Below are 20,123 nucleotides of genomic sequence, written 5' to 3' on the forward strand. Positions count from 1 at the left end.
TTAAGAGAGCTAAAGAGGAAGCTATAAAAAGATAATCGATAAGAAAATGAGTATTTTTAAAAGCATAAAGAATAATCAAAGCAATGTAGATAAAACCATGAAAGAAGTGAATAGCACTTTGGATTTTATTTTTTAAAAAGGAGTACAGTGCATGGGCAAGGAAGGAATGAAGAATTTGGCGAAGGCAAAAGTTAAGTCACAATTTACATCAGTGTGGTAGCACAGTGCTTATGTAACTGGGCTGGTAATCCAGACGTCTGGATTCATAATTTCAGAGAACTTGGCCAGAATATTTCCCTCGTTGGGCAGGTCAGCAACCAGGCCACCGCCCGCGATCGGCTCCACACCGCGATTTTACGCGGGCGGACCAAATAAGGCCCGTCCCGCATAAGACGCGGAATGGGCGAGAAGGGACGGGCTGGGGCAGGTGCTCAATGTCCGCCGGGTCCAATGGCTACCCTGGCAGCCAATTCAAATGCAGCCATGGCAGCCATTGGAAGGCTCCCAGTGAAGGACGTTGACCTCATGATGGACAGAGTTGCAGGTGGACATGGCAGGCGGGAGGGCAGGTCGGCGGGGCATTCGGCCCTGTGTTTCTCTGATGGGTGCCTCGCTGCCCTCCTGGAGGAGGTGGCAGCACGGAGAGAAATCCTTGTCTCCAGGGACGGGAGGAGGAGGAGGCCTCCCTACTTCAGCAGAAGAGCCTGGGAGGAGGTGCCATCCAGGGTCAGCAGCCATGATATGGTGAGACACACATGGGTGCAGTGCCAGAAGTGCTTCAATGATCTGCGATCGGGAAGGGTGAGTACCGTGTTGGCATGGGTCACTTAACACAGTAGTTAATAGCTGGCCATACCCCACTTGGACTTCAGAGGTCTTAGAGTGTGAATGGCATATATCAATGAGGCAGCATCTGGGCAAGAGGGTGAGCTCTGGCAGCTTGGAATGAGTGTCTTGCAACTCCAGGGTCACGGATTGGCTGAGCCCTGTGAGGTTTTCCTCAGGTGGGGTTGGCCAGGCTGCAATGGCGCTCCAGGAACAGGGTGGACTAATCAATGCTCCTCTCTGCTTTCAGGAGAAAATATCCCATAATAATTCCAAGAGGTTGCGGACTGGTGGGGGACCACCCCAGCTACTCACCCTCACTCAAAATGAGCAGGATGCCCTGGAACTGGAGACATGCCATGTGCCTAGGACAACCGGCTGCGGTAAGGCTGGGGTGCCACAGGGAGGTAAGATTGCAGTGCGCTGAGGTCAGAATGTCTGTAATTGCAACCATTCCACTGTAATCTCGATGTGAGCCTCGAACCTGGAATCCCCACTGATAATGGGAAGACGAGGGCCCCCTGAAGCATATCTGTCTCATCCGGGTGCCAGGCAGGCACATTAACAGTGCAATGACTTTAACTAATGACATGTCCTTGTTCTTCCTTTCAGGCTCACCAACAGCCCATCGGGGTGAGGAGCCTGAAGGTCCATCACTGACCCCAGAGGACCGCACCCATCACAACACGCCTGCGTCACACCCTCTCTGCCAAGCAGGCACCAGCGCAGATACCAGCACCTCAGTGGGCATTAGTTTGGCAGCTAGTATCTAGATGCACATTGGTGAAGGCACTTCACACTCGCTTGAGGCACAGGCAGAGGCAGAGAGTGCCCAGGGTGCCAGCAGTCAGAGGACTGCTGGGGACCAGAAAAATGCTCAGCCGATGGCTGATGATGGGCTTCTGGAGTTGTCCCTGAGGCAGCAGGTGCTGGAAGTCCATCAGGGTGTGCGGGAGGATCTGGTGGGGATAAATGAGGGAATGCATCCCATGGTGTCCGTTGTGGAGGAGTCCATGTGGAGCGTGAGCAATGCAATGACCCTCATGGCCGAGCGCACTGCCTTCTCCATGGAGAGAGTGGTGACTCTCATGGAGAGGCTGCTCCAGGAGCTGAATCAGGGATTCCTGGGGATGCGCTCGGACCTGCAAGCCCTCACACCGGCAATGACCTCAGGTGGTCACAGTCAGTGTGGAAGATGGATTGGGCACCCAGTATCCCAGCTCAGTGCCCATCCATCAATGACGAGCAGGGAGGTCCAAAGTGACCTCACATTAGCGCATGATCCGCCTGTCGTCTCTGCGGGCTCCTCTCAGGGTGCTCCGGATGATGGCAGCAGCTCCTCCACCCGTCTGCCAGTGACCGTGGCATCCGATAAGGCTGAAGCGACTGGGGAGATGCCAACCATGGCATTGGCTGCTCCCTCCCAGGCAGGACCAGCACAGGCTCCACAGGCCAGAGGATGCCTGCCAAGGTCATCAAGGCCAACAGGACATCAGAGTGAGCAGGTTGCCTCCTTTGCCAGCAAGGTGGGAGCACCTAAACGTAGCCCCCGCAAGTTAAAGCACCTTAATCACAACATGGCCTGATCACGGGTGATATTTGTTTCCCCCACTTTTACGTTAATTTTTCATTGGTGTGATGGATAACACCTCTCAATTTCATTTGTATAATGTATGCCAGGCACCATATCATTAAATATGCTTTTTTACAACAAGCCTCTGGGTGCTTCATTTGTTCTACAGGTGCAGAGTATCCTATGATGTTATGAGTGACTTGTTTCTCATTAAACTTTATTGAAATGGCACATAGTGCACGATGTTCAATAAGCAAATGTTCCTGTCAGCTATCGAGTATGGAGCCTGCAGCCCTGGCATGTGGTGGTGGTTCTTATTTGGTAGGCTAGCTGAAGGGGCATTGGAACAAAGCATCCCGGGTGTCCCTGCCTCCCTGGAGGTTGCTCAGGTCAGCGTCCATACCCTCAGCGTTCTCCTGGCCGTGCACATCCTCGGACTCATCGTCTTTTGCCTGAGCAGCTGCATCAAGATCTTCTTCCTCCCCTGGGGCCCCCCTTTCCAGTGCCAGATTGTGGGGCTTGCAACATACAACCACTCTCAGTGACACACGATCTGGGGGGTATTGCAGTGCGGCCTCTGAACGGTCCAGGCATCGGAAGCGCATCTTAAGAAGACCTTTGGCTCCCTCTACCACCCCTCTTGTGGAGGTGTGGCTCCTGTTGTCCCACTGCTCAGCTTCTGTTCTTGGATGGTGGAGAGGCGTCATAAGCCACCTTTTGAGGGGATAGCCCTTGTCACCCAGCAGCCATCCATCCAGCCGGGCTGGAGCACTGAAGAGCCTCGGTACCTGGGAGTGTCTCAGGGTGTAAGCGTCAGGGGAGCTGCCTGGGTACCTTGCACAGACTTGTAGAATCAGCATCCTGTGGTCACACACTATCTGCACGTTCATGGAGTGGAAGCCCTTCCTGTTGACGAAGGCACCGGGCTCACCTGCTGGCGCCTTGATGGCCACATGTGTACAGTCTATAGCACCCTGGACACGGGGGAAGCCAGCAATGGCCGCGAAGCCTCTGGCTCGCTCAGCCTGGTCTGGCCTCGTCCGTATGGTAGTGAATGAAAGTCAATACACACCTGAACAGAGCGTCTGTCACCAGCCTGACACAACTGTGGACAGCTGTTTGGGAGACTCCACACAGATTCCCCACTGACCACTGGAAAGAGCCGGAGGCATAGAAATTGAGGGCCATTGTGACCTTCAGCGCCACTGGCATGGGGTGTCCACCCACACAGTCGGAACTGATCTCAGGCCCAATACTCTGACAGATGGAGGTCACTGTCTCCCTTGAGAGGCAGAGCCTCCTTTGGCGTTGTACCTCAGACATATTGAGGTAGCTGCATCGCCGCCTGTAAACCCTGGCAACAGGATAGTGGTGTCTTCTGTGGCCCTTTCCGCCTTGGGCTTCCTGCTGGCCCTGAGCCCCTTGTGCCTGCGCTTCTCCTCCCACAGGTACCTCCCCTGGAGGCTGAATAGAGACATTGGCCTCCTTCCCGTTCTGGTCCTCTCTTCCTCCTCAGAAGAGGTGCCTCCAACAGGGACCACAATCCCCATCCCCAGGGAAAGGGAAGGTTGTCTGATATCTGGAAAGCCCTAAGTAGCATGTAGCCTCCAGAGTCCTGAACTGAAGCCCCTTATTTCTGTCAAAGCAGCTCTGAAGTGAAATAAAGTTAAACTGCTCACACAAGCAACCAGCAGCAGCAAGTTATAAGCTAAAGTACAAACTACTCACACGAACAATCCCACTCATCACTCTTATCCCGCCCGTGGATGAGGTTTTTGAAAATGTGGCCTGCCCGTTGCGCCCGTGCGAAGGCCTGAAAATCGCACGGGCTATGTAAACTCCGAGGCAATTAGTGTCTCAAGGGCCTGAACCGGCCGCTTACTTAATGGTGGGCGCACCTCTGTCTGCATCACGTGCCCGCCTAGCGAAATATCGCGAGGGTGCGCATTAACGCAGGCACGCTCAGCCGACGTCAACGCGCTTTATTTCTTGCCCGGACATGTCGGGCGCGCACCCCCCACGCCGACCTAAAAATTCTGCCCCTTGAGTCCAAATCACATCATAGCCATTTGGGAATTTGAGTTTTAAAAAAATTGGAAATTAAAAAGCTGATATGAGATTGAGCAACCATGAAGCGCTCAGATTGTTGTAAGACAAAAATGTCTTAGTAAATGGCTCACTGCATCCTTCAAGGGAAGGAGACTGCTGTGGTTGCCCAGTCCAGCCTATATGTGACTCCAATCCCAAACCATTGCAGTTGACTCTTAAGTGGCCTAGCAAGCCACTCAATTATTAAAAATGTATTAAATGATTATCAGCAGTTCAACTAAAGGCCCACCACCACCTTCTCAGGGCAACTAGGGATGATTAGTAAATGCTGGTCTTGCCAGTGATGGCCGCGTCTCAGAATGATTTCTTCTTTGAAGGACAGCTTTGGGTGCCCCATTATAGAAAGGATATTAAAGTTATAGATACCATAAAATGAATATTCTTTAAGATTGCACTATTGGAAAATGGAAATAGAAAAATATTGTTACGAAGAGAAACTTATTTACCGGTAATATTTTCTGTTGAAACAGTGAAGGTTAATGGAAGATTAAATGAAGGTTTTAAGATCGTGAAGAATTTTGGTAGGGTGAACAGTGAAAGATTATTCTGTCTGATTTAGAAGTCAGCGACAAGGAGACTTCAATGAAAATTCTCATGGGGCTGAATTTTACGCTTGGATTGGACGGGCACACGCCCGACCCGATTGGCTGTGAAATCACAAGAGATGACGTCGCGCGATATTTCGGTCGGCGGGCGCGCGCAATAGTCAGAAGCGCGTGTCTCCTGACAATTAAGAGGGCAATTAAGCCCATTAACGGCGCAATTGTCTATCATTTTATGTAGCCCGTCCGGCCTTACAGTTGGCGGACGAGCGAATTGGCCAAGCGGCCTTTACATTTTTCATGAAAGTTCATCGAAGGGCGGGATGAGGTTTCCATTATTAAATAAAATAAAAATAGAAATCTGTGGACAGCATTTTTGTAATCCATATGTTCAGGTGCCTGATTGTGACGCTTGGACATTTTTTTTCCTGGTTACAAAAACTTTATTTCCTGGGTTTCGGGTCTTCAGCTCCCTGAGGCAGCTCTCTGCCTTCAGTGAGCTTTCTCTCAGCGCTTGCCCGTGCCTGCATTGACGTCATCGCCTGCCCCCCCTCCCGCCCCCACCCCGGCAGCGCTAAGCTTTTCAGCGCCCACTTCACGTCGGCTGGCCATTAATTGGCCAGACAGCGTGAAATTGCAGTCGGGGGCCCATCGCCCAGTCGGCGGTCCGTTTCCTGACCACTCCCAGGCCCGCTGATCGTGCCCGCCCGCCAAGCTGAAAACTCAGACCATAAAGTGAGTGAGGAGAGCAGTTAGGGGAAATTTCATTACACGGAGAGTTGTGAGACAACAGCGCACTTTGCCTCAGGGAGTCGCTGAGGGAAATCATTGTATGTTTCAAGAGGAAAGTGGAAAAATATTTGAAGCAAAGTGGGTATACCAGGCCACGGGAAAGAGAAGACCAGTGTGATTAGTTTTGCATCATTTTAGCACAGATTTGGCGCAGTCATGAAGAACCGAAAGGCCTCCTTCTCTGCTAAAACTTCTATGGTTCGATATGATTGAATTATGTGAAAGGCAATATTAAACTTAATGACCCTTAATTGATGAACAGTCAGTATTCCTTTTTTGCCTCTGAATATCAGTTAAAAATACATAGAACCCCTTCATATAGTTTTAGTCTTTTCATAAAGCTCCTCTTTCTTCAGTCATGTAATAAAAAATGTACAGTGGCAAGATCAGTCATCTGTTTTTGGCAATCCATGAAAACATACTCTGTTAAAAGAGAACCAAATTGTTCACAAAAGAAATTCCAATAACATGTGTGAAAAGTTTTAGAAAGCTGAATACTGAGATTCTTAAAACAAGCAACTTTTGACCTTTAAACCAGATACTGTCTTACATAAGTAGTATTATGGGCAGTGACATTGGTTGACGAGCTAAACCACAAGCAATAAAAGTTTTAATGTCCTCAAGGGAAACTGTCCTGTAAACTGTAACACAGGGATTCATTCAGGGTTAGTACTTTCATGTTTAACTCATTAAAATTGAAGTTGAAGGGAAATTATTTCTATACATCTGTAGACCTCAGTTTTGTTTTTGTTCTTCAACTTCATCTTCTCAAGAACTCTGGTTCTAATCTCTTGTGCAATTTGCACTCACCTCCTCAACTTCAGTTTTTAACCTTGGATATAATTATTAACAGCTATCAGGAAGAGATGAATTTGCCCAAAGGCTTCCACAGTTAACCTCCCTGCTACTGTTGATGTGCCTGCTACATTATAAGCTAGTGCTGCCTTTAACTCCTGATCCTTCCACTCGACCCTTCCAATGTGCTGCTGTAGACCCTTCAAAACCAGCTGGACTGGCCAGCCCCTGCATTGGCACCTGCCTTTAAGGAATGTATTTCACACTGGCAACTCATTGAATTAATACCACATAGAGTGGCATGGGCCCCACACTAAATCTATTGACTGAGCATAGCACACTCCCTGACAACCACATGCCCAATTTATGATGGAATCGATAATTTCCCCCGGTACTTTTCACACCTAAAAGTTAAACCTAATTGTTGGTTGGCAGATCGATAGGGTAAAAATGCTTCTTAACTAAATTATATAATATTTTATGATTTTAAAAAAAATCTTAATTCTACCATCCTATACAACCCACAAAGACATAGCATTAGAAAATGAAACATGCCTTATTACTTTGAAATGAAAAACATTTTAGCGTTACAAGGACCATAAGGATAAGATAAGATAATAAATCCTATAAGGAATTCAGAAGAAATCTCTTTATCCAAAGAGTGGGACTCACCACCACAAGGAGCAGTTGAGGCGAATAGAATAGATACGTTTAAAGGGAAGCTAGGTCAACACATGAGGGAAAATAGAATAGAGGCTATGGTGACAGAGGTGGATAAGAGGAATGGGAGGAGGCTCATATGGAGCATAAATTGTTAAATTCTATATATTAATATTCTATCCATTCACAGTGTGTTTTAAAAGACACTAGAGTCTCTTATATTTTAAAGTTAACCTTTATTGTTAACGATATAAAAATACAAGAATGTAGTAAGCTAGAGTGCAGTTACACAATCACTTTCATGTCAAAAGTAATTAGGTGTCATAACTCAGGTGTCAGGTCCCAATCTGGCTTCCAAATGGATTAAAGCAAAGCAATGAAAGATCATTCCAATCAGTCACCTTGCATTACTTCATATTTGCATCACTTATGTTTTGACAACAGCCCAATGCTAAGTCACATTTTCAGAGTGATCTAAATGGTCCATTGAACTTCCTGGGCACTTTTAAGTTTTCTATAGAATGTATTTAATGTGAAGATAAAACACTTAGACCTGCCTATTAAATGTTCATTTTTTTAAGTCTTTCAAGGGATGTGGGTGTTGCTGGCTAGGCCAGCATTTATTGCCCATCTCTAATGGCCCCTTGAGAAGTGGTGGTGAGCTGCCTTCTTGAACCGCTGCAGCCCATGTGATATAGGTACACCCACAGTGCTATTAGGGAGGGAGTTCCGGAATTTTGACCCAGCAACAGTGAACGGACAGCGATATATTTCCAAGTCTAGATGGTGTGTGGCTTGGAGGGGAGCCTGCAGGTGGTGATGTTTCCATGCACCTGCTGCCCTTGTTCTTCTAGGCGGTAGAGGTCATGGACTTGGAAGGTGCTGTCGAAGGAGCCTTGGTGATTTGTTGCAGTACATCAGGAGCCAGGTGAGCACAGCTCACACATCTTTGCGCCAGTCAGTCTGAGACCAACCTGCAACATAGTAACAGTCGACCTTTCGGGGTCACAGCCATCAAACACCAGTTTCAGATAGTTGCATAAGAACTGAGGGATTAAATTCTTATTTTATCCATCAGATGTTGTCGGGCCTCCGTTACAAAGATTGCTGAACATGTGCCATTTTACTATTTCACCACTAACTTCCAAAACTGATTTTGTGTGGGTTTTCCTATTTTAATCAAACAATGAATAGGGTGGTAGACTGAATCAAGTCAAGAGATTGAAGATAAATTGGAAGAGGCTTACAGGCATTGGGATGTAGGTAGGCAATGTTCTGTAAGTAATCTAAATTGGATTATTCAGCTTTGCAATTGGTGATTAAAATCATTCCTTTTGCTTTCTGGTTGTCAAATATTTATTTACTTTATGCAAGTGAGTGTTAATTTATTGGGAATTGTGGAAAATGCTGGGGTAAATTTTCATTTTCATTAAGTGGGGGTGGGGGGGGGGTGGTAACCTGGTGGACAATTTGCCTTTTATAGCACCCATCTGATTTTCATTTAATGGGGTGAAAATTGGGTGAGGTGGCTAATGGATAGATGATCCGCTCCACCAGATACCCCATAAATTTTTAATTTTATTAATTTAGAGTTTCATTAATTGTTTTCTTTAAATGAATGCAGTATATAGTTCAAAGGTGCATGCAAAGCCAGAAAGCAACAGGATGCAAATTCAAACTTAAGTCAGTTAGTTACCAGTCCTGGTCAAGTAGTCAAAGCGCTTCCCCAAATAAGTAAAGTAAGAAGCAATGAAATATACACGCCATGATAATTTTTAAAAAAAAATCTAGATTCAGCTTGGAGCAGTCCTTTGAATTCAACCACAAAACTATGAAAGTTCAAACAAAACAGTTAATTCATGTTCCCAGCCTAACCCAGTACCAAATTTGCAAAGGTATGTTCAGCTTGGTCTCTGAAGAGGTAGAGGAGCCAAGCTACGTTCAAACAAAAACATATGAGTAATGTTCAGTTATAAGTATGACTGGCATTAACTTTTCAATTCAACTGATTCTGATGATCATTGGTCACATTGATCATTATTTAGGGCAATTCAAATCAGTGAGCTTCGAACTTTCACAAAGATGGCTCAGGCCAATAACCCCTGCAGTCGATAAGGCTATAAAAAAAAAGCATTAGCTGTGTTTATAAAGGCTACCTACAACACAGTAGCTTAGCATAAGGGCAGTGAACATCATCAGAGATAGGAAAGCATAATAGGGCACAATTGGCAATCTGGGCACAAATTGCGCTCAAAATCGTACTAGTTTTGCAAAGTGTATTTTTTAATTCAAGTTTTTGCTCAAACTCATTTGCATAACACCAAAAATAAAGTCTTCCATCAACCAATGCCCTTGTTTTAAAATGTAATTGTTTATTTTCTTGCACTAACAGATATCCATTGGTGTAAGAGTGCCAGTTTTATTAACATAGCAAAAAAAAAGTATTTTTAAGAAGGGTGTTTAGTTCAGCTCCTGTGAGTGACTTGGTTTTAAATAACTAAAATGACTTTTAAAAAGACGTTACATAGAAACATTTGCTAATTTCATTGGTGTCCAGTAATTAGTTTCTTAATAAATTAACTACATTTTAATATTTAAATATTTTCAAAAGGGTGCCTAGTGTGCCTTGCACCTAACAAAGCCAGGGTGACCTTAAGAGCCTCCTGAAAGGCTCACAAAGGAATACTTCGTGGAAACTCGCCATGGTGATTAATCAATATTGGGGCAGGACCAGTTTTGTGTGCAGGACTGATTTTCAGCCCTATTTTGGAAATCAGCCCAAAAGTTTACAGGAACTTGATTTGCACTGGACATAATTTGTGTTTGAAATTCCACAATGATCATTGAACTGTACACAATACTCGAGCTGAAGTATAACGAGTGTCTTATATAAATTCAGCATATCCTCCTTGCTCTTGCACTCTATGCCCCTATTAATAAAGCCCAGGATACTATATGCATTATTAACTGCTCTCTCCACTTGTCCTGCTACCTTCAATGACCTATGCACATATACACCCAGATCTTTTTGCTCCTGCAATGTTTTAATCAATTTTGGGTGAACTGCACTGAAGCTAGGGAAGATCCAGGTCAATGTCTTATGTAAATAAATGTATGTTATTGGTTATTTGATCCATAAATTCACTTAACAGCTGGAGCCTGAAATTAGGTCTGTCATGCAGCTCTGCTACTTATCAAAGACATGAGAAAGATTCAGTAGCCAAAGGAAAATATAAAGAGAAGTTTTCTGTTCATTACACAGGGCACATTACAAAACCTTACCAAATATCAAAGTTGGCGAAGGTGCTGTTAAGGATTGAGAAGCAAAAAACTCAGCTACAAGACTGATCTAAAATACAGACAGCAAAGTATCTGGGATAAGGAGGGCAGGAAAGAGCCAAAACATAACATTCACATCCCATCACTAGACAGTGATGAAAACCAGGAGCTGCTTTTTTTGGCCTTCCCTAACCTCATGGGCACTAGGTTGATTGCAGAGCCCCTATAATGTCATTTAAACTTAGAACGAACAGATCATTTCTGATGCATCAAGATACTAGCAGAGTATATTAAATTATGGTGAATTGTTCAACCTAACCCCATGGCTTATGGATTCTCATTGCTTCAAAATCACAATTTACACATCTACTTCAACAGTATACCATTGTTCTTAGCTATTTAAAGACATATGTTTTTAACTATCAAACATTCTAGAGGCTGGAGTACAACATTTGCTTAAAAAAAACAGAGAATGCTGGAAATACTCAGCAGATCAGGCAGTGTCTATGGAGAGGGAAATAGAGTTAATGCCTAAGACCACAGCATTTCATCCTCCTTTCTTTGCCTCCTTAATCTCCTTAGGCAGACAATCCTCAATTACTTGTAGCATGTACCCTCCTTTCCTGCAATTTGATCCCAGCAATAGGGGACACAGAAAGAGGAAAATGATGAAGAAGAGGAGGAGGAGCTGTGGAAATATTTTTCCCTTTGTGCATATGACAATGATGAAGAACAGGAGCGTCTGAACAGGAGAACACTCAATGCAAAAACTGAAAATGCTGGAAAACTCAGCAGGTCTGGCAGCATCTGTGGAGATGGAAACAGAGTTAACGTTTCGACTCTGTATAACCCTTCTTCAGAGCTCTGAATTCTGAATTTTTCCAGCATTTTCCGTTTTTGTTTCAGATTTCCAGCATCCGCAGTATTTTGCTTTTATCTTAGTGAACACTCCGTGCAGTTGCTCGATCCGCTTTTTCCATCGCCTGCCAACTCATTATTGGCAACACATAACTTTTTCACTCCTAGGTATCAGTTCAGGTTCTTTCACCTGGGTTGGGAGTGGTTAACGGTAGTGAGAATGTGACACTGGGTGATTCACGGATCATGAAAAACCAGAGGAGTGAAGACTGGAGAGGATGCGCCAGCTACCCAGTGGAGATTAAGGAGAAGGCAGCAAGTAGTTTGGGAGACCCAGAACTCATGGTTACTCACGTGAAAAGAAGGGTGTTTGTGGAAATCCTACCTATGTGCTTGCTCTGAAAGGTGTGACACCCAAGTGTACAGATATAACCTGAGGGAGCAATACCAAAGTACTTCTTCCTTGCGAGCACCAATGGAGCAAGTGGCAGCTGCTTTGCAATCTGCAACAGTGGCCCAGCTAAGAAATGCTGGTGCTTCAACCTTCAGAGAAGAAGAGTTTGCTGCTGCTGAGGTAACAGCGAACATACTAGACAGCAGCATAAATTGTGGTAACTGCTGAGTATCAAGGCTTTCAGGATCTGACAGCTGCCATTGGACCAGACACGGCCCACTGGGTTAGAGATGTTAACCGCAGACCCGTGACCCTTCTGTCTGGTATTATGAGTCACCAACCTCCTACAACAGGTATAAAATATGTACGTATAAACATCTCGGAGATGCCCAATGCAAGGAAAGAGTAGATTGATTGTTTTCACTTGGCAATTATTGTATTAAAATAGACTGTGCAGTGATATGGTACTTTATTATTCATAGGGGTTACAGTCCTTCAGGAAAAGGCACACTTGTTTGCTGCTGACATTCACTTAGGATGATTATTGGCACAGTCATGTCAGAGTACAGAGTGCTGATGTGTTGTCATGTGGTAGGATGGATTATGGATTTGCAAGTGGGAAGAAGGTGATCAGGCTGTGGTGCCAAAGGCAGACTGAGTTAGACAGGGGAGATGCCTTCTGAAAAGACCTATCTTCTGATGCCCCTATCAACAGGTTGTGAGGATTCCTCTAAGGGCACTTCACAGAATCACGGAATTTTAACGGCGCAGAAGGAGGCCATTCGGCCCATCGTGTCTGCGCCGGCTCTCCAAATGAGCATTATGACCTGGTGCCATAGCCCTGCCTTTTCCCTATACCACTGCGCATTGTTGCTATTCAAATAATCATCTAATGCCCTTTTGAATACCTCGATTGAACCTGCCTCCATCATACTTCCAGGCAGTGCATTCCGGACCCGACCACTCGTGTGAAATAATTTTTCCTCACATCATATTTGCTTCTTTTGCAAATCACTTTAAATCTGTGCCCTCTCATTCTTGATCCTTTTATGAGCAGGAACAACTTATCCCTATCTACTCTGTCCAGCCCCCTCATAATTTTAAACATCTCTATCAAATTTCCTCAGCTTTCTTCTCTCCAAGGAGAACAGTACTAAACTCTCCAATCTAGCTTCGTAACTGAAGTTTCTCATCACTGGACCCATTCTTGTAAACTTCTTCTGCACTCTCTCCAATGTGTTCACATCCTTCCTATACTGTGCCATCCAGAACTGTACACAATATTCCAGCTGAAGTCTAACGAGTGTCTTATATAAATTCAACTTAACCTCCTTGCTCTCGTACTCTATGCCCCTCTTAATAAAGCCCAGGATGCTATATGTTTTATTAACTGCTCTCTCCACCTGTCCTGCCACCTATGCACATATACACCCAGGTCTTTCTGCTCCTGCACCCCCTTCAAAATTTCAACCCTTATTTTATATTGTCTGTCCATGTTCTTCCTACCAAAATGCATCACCTCACACTTCTCCACATTGAACTTCATCTGCCGCCTATGTGCCCACTCCACCAACTTATCTAAGTATTTTTGAAGTTCTACACTGTGCTCTTCGCAGTTTACAACACTCCCAAGTTTCGTATCATCCGCAAACTTTGAAATTGTCCCCTGCACACCAAAATCTAGATCATTAACATATTTCAGGAAAAGCAAGGGTCCCCATAACAACCCCTGGGGAACTCCACGACAAACCTGCCTCCAACCTGAAAAATATCCATTGACCATTTCTCTCTGCTTCCTATTTTTCAGCCAATTCTGTGTCCATGTTGCTACTGCCCCTTTTATTCCATAAGCAATAAGTTTTCTCACAAATCTGTTGTGTGACACTGTATCAAATGCCTTTTGAAAGCCCATGTACACCACACCAACAGTATTACCCTCATTGACCTTTTCTGTTACCTCTTCAAAAAACTCCACCAAGTTAGTCAAACACAATTTCCCCTTTAGAAATCCATGCTGGCTCTCCCTTATCAACCCATATTTTACCATGTGACTATTAATTCTATCCCGAATAATTGTTTCTAGAATCTTCCCCACCACTGAAGTTAAACTGACTGGTCTGTAATTGATGGGCTTATCCTTACAACCCTTTTTGAACAAGGGCATAATGTTTGCAACTCTCCAGTCCTCTGGCACCTCCCCTCAGTCTGGGGACAGCTGAAAAATTATGGCCAGTGTCCCTGCAATTTCTACTCTCACTTCCTTCAATATCCTTGGATGCATCTCATTCGGTCCCGGTGCCTTGTCAACTATAAGTACCGACAGTCTATTTAACATTTCCTCCTTATCAATTTTGAACCATTCTAGTGATAGTTTCCTCATCTGTCACCATGGCCTGGGTAGCATCTACTTCCTTGGTAAAGACTGTATTTATTTAATATCTCAGCCATGGCTCCTTCATCCATGTGTAAATTCTCTTTAAGTCCCTAATCGGCCACACTCCTCCTTTTACCACCCTCTTGCTATTTATGTGCCTATAGAAGACTTTGGGATTCCCCTTTATGTTGGCTGCCAGTCTTTTCTCATAATCCCTCTTCACTTCTCTAATATGCTTTTTCACCTCCCCTCTGACCTTCTGTATTCCTCTTGGTTCTCAATTGTGTTTTCTACCTGCCACCTGTCATAAGCACACTTTTTCTTCATTATCTTAATTTCTATCTCCTTTTTCATCCAGAAAGCTTTGGATTTGTTTGCCCTACTTTTCCCTTTCGATGGAATGTACCTTGACTGTGCCCGAACCAATTCTTTTTTTAAGGTAGTACATTGTTCAGCTACAGTTTTTCCCGCCAATCTTTCATTCCAGTCTATCTGGCCCAGCTCCGTTCTTGCCCCATCGAAGTCTGTTCTCGTCCAGTTAATTATTCTTACTCTGGATTGCCTATCGTCCTTTTCTATCATCATCCTAAAACATACAATACAATGATCACTGTACTCTAAATGTTCCCCCTTTGACACTTGACCCACCTCATTTCCAAGAACCAGGTCCAACAGTGCGTCTTTTCTTGTTGGATTGGACACATACTGCTGTGGAAAATTTTCCTGAACACAATCTAGGACCTTTTGCCCCTGTCTGCCCTTTACACTACATTGTCCCAGTCTACATTCGGGTAATTAAAGTCCCCCATTATAACTACTCTATAATCCCTGCATCTCTCTGCAATTTTCCTGCAGATTTGTTCTTCTATGTCCGTCTAACTAGTTGGCAGTCTACAGACTACACCAAGCAATGTAATTGCACCCTTTTTGTTCCTTAGCTCTAACCAAATTGATTCTGTCCTTGAAGCCTCTGGGACATCCTCTTCCTCCAGCACTGCAATGCTCTCCTTAACCAATACCACTACCCCTCCTTCTTTCCTTCCTTTCCTATTTCTTCTGAACACCTTGTACCCAGGAATATTTAACACCCAGTTCTGCCCTTCCTTGAGCCAGGTCTCTGTTATCGCCACAACATCATATTTCCACATGACACTCTGCGCCTGTAACTCCCCAATTTTATTTACTATACTCTACGCATTCACATGCATGCATGATAACCCTGATTTAGATTTTGTTACTTTCTCCCTCACCCTGACTTCACCTATTGACTTAATATTCACTATACTAGTGTTATCTGTCCCTCCTAATATTTTGTGCACCCTGGTAATCCCCACTAATATTGTCTCTTGGTTCCCACACCCCTGCCGAGTTAGTTTAAAGCCCTCCCAACAGCACTAGCAAAATGCCCTGCAAGGAACTCAGTCCCAGCTCTGTTCAGGTGCAACCCGTCCGACTTGTACAGGTGCCATCTCCCCCAAAGCCGGTCCCAGTGTCCCAGGAATCTAAAGCCCTCTCTCCTGCATCATCTTTCCAGCCACGCATTCATATGCCTTATCCTCCTATTCCTGTACTCACTAGCATGTGGCACTGGGAGTAATCCAGAAATTACTATATTTTAGGTCCTGCTTGCTAATTTTCTACCTAGCTCCCTAAATTCCGATTGCAGGACCACCTCCCCCTTCCTACCTAAGTCATTGGTACCAATGTGAACCACGACCTCTGGTTGTTCACCCTCTGCCAGAAGAATGTCCTGCAGCCGCTCTGTGACATCCTTGACCCTGGCACCAGGGAGGCAACATACCATCCTGGAGTCATGTCTATGGCTACAAAAACGCCTGTCTGCTCCCCTAACCAATGAATCCCCTATCACTATTGCTCTTTCTTTCTTCTTCCTCCCCTCCTGTACAGCCAAGTCACTCAAACTTGGCCCTGATTGCATTCCACTGAAGAACCAGCACCCTCACCAGCTTCCAAAATGGAAAACTGATCTTCATCTTGATTGTCTACTTCATATAATTCTTGATCCTCTGGAGCTAAGGCTAAGGCTTCCTCCACAGTGAAGTCTAGCCATTCCTCAATCGCCAAGTTGTGCAGGGCGTCGCAGAATATGATATTTTAGGCATCACATCTGTAGTATATTGTAGATCCCCTCCTCACCTGCCCAGGCAGTGGAAGTGGGTTTTCAATACCCTGAGGATCTCTCAGTCACCAGCTTGGTAGCTGCTCTTCTGCTGTTGTTAGGGGTGTTCTGATCAGGGCCATCAGCCATGGAAGCAGTAGGTATGCTTTGTCACCCAGAATCTATCTGTGGATCGCCTTCTCTTCTCTGATGGGTTCAGGGAGGGCTCAATGTTGAATGATGCAGGATGAATCCACCATGGCAGCTTCTTGAGCAACAGGCATTTAATGGAGGATCCCCTGAGTATTGTCATACTCCATCTGAGCTGTGAGGGAATGGAAGCCCTTCCTGCTGAGGTATGTGTTATGTGGGTTCCCTCATTGCAATGCAGGTGCCATCTGGGCCTTGGACTAACAACTCATTAAGCCATTAGTCCATATCGTCTTTCTGTATTGCTGTGATGACAAACCTTACAATTTGGGCTACTCTGCAGAAAAGGACATCAGTGCCCTGATGTGTAAATGTCTGCACTGCTCCCAGGCTGATGTTGCAAATGTCATCCATGACTGTCAGAATGATCCTGGGCTACAGAAGCTAAGAGAGGTGATTATCTTTATGGTCTCTGAGAAAACATTGTGGGCAGGTGAGTGTAGCTACAGCTGTTTGCGCAGCTTGTCATATAGAGTTACCCTACTGCATCTTTAGGGAAGTACATTTTTATGCCAAGGTCCTTAGAGAAACCCTGGTATAATCACTGCTACCCGTATAGTCATTGAGAGGGTAGTTTAGAAGTCTCAATGCTGTATCATGTGGCAATTCTTAGACTTTGTTTTAACACTGTGTTTGATAGTCAGGCATTTTGTGGTTTACAGAAATGAACAAAATGCTTTGCTGAATGTACTTATGACATAACAATAAAGAGTTATATGAAAAAAGATAAACAAAGTCTAAGAGCCTAATAATTGAGAGCTTTATAATGAAGACATTATGCACTTTCAGGTTGCATATTAGTCAGGTGTTTTTATGTATCTTTCACTTTCCATGTCCTACTATCTTCCCAGCATTGTTCTGATATATGATGCCACCAATGCTGGCTGCCTTCTGGCATCACCCAAAAAAAGTCCATTCTTCATGCGACAGCAAATGTCAATGGGCTAACTAAACATGAAGGAGGGACAAACATACAACAATGCTAAATTCTGTTCTCATCCATTACACATACACATAGACACACATTAAAAAAAACTCCAACAACAATTAATACCTCAAAGAATGAGATGTCACACTTTTAATTATTCCCTTTCATTGTCAGGGAGTTTGATTGGTAGTAATTAACAATTATCAGGTCACTGCAAGGATTAAAAGGTTAATTATGCTACTTATTACTAGCCCTAAATATTGGGTTTAGTTCGTATCTACCACACAAATGCAGCAACTTCACTCTATTCAGTGGATGTCTATTCTAAGTCAGACACTGAGATGCTGTTTTCACAAAAGTAACGGCAGAAAGGCACAAGTCAGACAGCAACTTTTGGATATTTAAATTTAACCATTTAACCGCACTGTTGCTCCTTGTTTGAAGTTGTGATATACTGAGCACCATTAGCCTCAATGTTATTCTGACAGCAGCAAACTCTGGCCAATTGGATATCAATTGATGTAAGATCTATTTAGCTACTGGAGATTATGTACTGCAATGTTTTTCATAAAGGATATATATATTATGTATATTATATATATAATATATAGAATATATATAACCTGTTATCTCATATGACCCTATTTTACCATCCTGTATATTTGTAATATTTACAATGACTAATTTCATAGTATCCAAGGTAGTCATTACAGCTTCTCCTACAAATTATTTAATTTCCAATAAATCCCTGAGTATATATCCAGGGCAATCGAACCCAATGCGAGAAGTCCATTTGCTATTAACAAGTTAAGGATGCTGTAATGATTGGTTTTAATTGCCAAGTCGCTCTGAGTCCAGAGGGTGGGGGAAAGGTTTTGATGGGCTGCCAGGAATTGTAGCTGAGAATTTAGCATCTTTCAACACGTGTTCACTCCCAAAGGAATACACATTCACCTAGGCAACCGGACAGCGAAAAATGGAGCAGCTGTCTGGTTTGCACTTGGCCAAGAGCCACAGACGGTAATTAAATCGAAAAACAAATCTACAAGCCAGGCTTTCCTATGCACGAATATTAAAAATAATGGCGAACAACATTTTTCTGGACAATAAGCAAAAGTAACAGACAGATAGTAGTAGCAAAACAGCCAGGGAATGGAACCGTGGTCCGCAAAATGTAATTCCATCACAAATGGTAAGAAGGCACCAGGTCAAAATGAGAGGTACACATTGGCAGGGAAATATAGAATAAACAAAGGAGCCAGCCTTAAGGTTGTGCCAGCCATAATATAGAAACATCAGAGACGGTAAATCACATTTGAAGATAGCAGCGTGATCCTTCCATCGTAAGATACGGTACCGAGGCGCTCGCCGCTGTAAAGGCCCTACTCTCACCTCTTGCACTATTAACGTGAAGACCGCATATTTCTGGGATTGTACGTTAACACATTTTCCATTGAAAAATCTGGGAAAGGGAAAGTAAACACCTGCACCAAAGATGAGCTTTATAATTACTGGAATTAGTTCGTGTTATAAATACACGTTATGCATACAGTGGTCACATATTGCATGGGCACACAACTGTCATTTATTTCACCATCCTCATATTAAATCATTAAACTGAACACAAGAATACCATCCGTCAGGCACAATGAGAACAGGCCGCCCGAGTACACCATCGCTCACATTCACTGACACTTCCAGGATTTTTTTTTTCCTGCTACAATCTTATGATATAGTATTTTCTAGTAAAATCACTCACCGTTGCGTTCTCAGTTATGTATTTCCATGCAGGCAAATCATTGCTCATGGTCCAGTTCGTCGAAGGCAGGTTATTTTATCTTCCTATAATGCAACAAGAGAGAAATAGCATCTTACAGTGGGATAAGCAGATGGTTTTATTGGAAGCTGCTTGGACTATGAAATAATGATCTTTTTTGCGTTCGAATAATTTGAGCGAAATCTCCTTAAGGATGTGATCTCCCGTTATAAAGGAAGCAGCCGAAGGCGTTGATACGGAATCGAAAAGTTCCTTAGTTGGAAAGGGAGAGTAAATGAAGCAGATACTGGGAGAAATGCATCATTTCCCGATGTACTCACTTGTTGTATAACAGAATATGACAGCGCCTCTTTCCGGATTTATTCATACTCAGTGGCAAAGGAGTAGCTTGAGGCGAAAGGCTCGCGTGTTCTGATCCCCCCCCCCCCCCAAAGCAAGGCTGGAAAGAGGGATCTCGGGCGGTAGGTGCGAGAGGGATGAGGCAGACCCCCCCCCAACCCCAGACGAGGACCGAGGGGAGCGATGGCCCCTGGAGCAGGAGCCAGGATGGAGCCGCTTGCTGCCCACGCATGTACCACCCTCCCTGCCCTGCTTCATTCTGCCTGTCCACACTGGGACTGGGCTTCAAGGCTGCCTTCCCCGGTCGCTTGGTTTAGCGCCATTGGCTTTAAAGTTAATTTTTTTTTTTAACATTTGAACTTGCACGGCGACGTCACCCAAAAAACACTGACTGACTGACAGCCCACCTTCGGGGTGCCGCCTCGCTCCGGTGGAACCTCCCCTCCCCTCCCCAATGCAGCTGTCTCACTGCCCTGGAACCTGGTGCTTAGGCATAATTGCTGTAACGCCGAGCGAGGGGGGTTTGGTCACCCACCTGGGGGTAAGGCT

General features: G+C 44.5%; 1 protein-coding gene across 2 annotated transcripts in view; it reads right to left on the minus strand.

Annotated features, from left to right (window-relative positions):
• The window catches only part of cbarpb (CACN subunit beta associated regulatory protein b), a 195,765-nt gene extending 176,107 nt beyond the window's left edge, over positions 1-19,658 (minus strand). For both annotated transcript variants that reach the window (XM_078555946.1, XM_078555945.1), the window contains exons 1-2: positions 19,556-19,658; positions 19,218-19,300 (exon numbers count right to left, since the gene is read on the minus strand). In XM_078555946.1, coding sequence (XP_078412072.1) covers positions 19,218-19,265 — 48 coding nt within the window. In that variant the 5' untranslated portion in view covers positions 19,266-19,300; positions 19,556-19,658. The remainder of the gene's footprint in view (positions 1-19,217; positions 19,301-19,555) is intronic.
• Between the last annotated feature and the right edge of the window lie 465 nt (positions 19,659-20,123).

Source organism: Cetorhinus maximus, chromosome 13 (assembly GCF_964194155.1).
Source record: "Cetorhinus maximus chromosome 13, sCetMax3.hap1.1, whole genome shotgun sequence".
Classification (NCBI taxonomy): domain Eukaryota; kingdom Metazoa; phylum Chordata; class Chondrichthyes; order Lamniformes; family Cetorhinidae; genus Cetorhinus; species Cetorhinus maximus.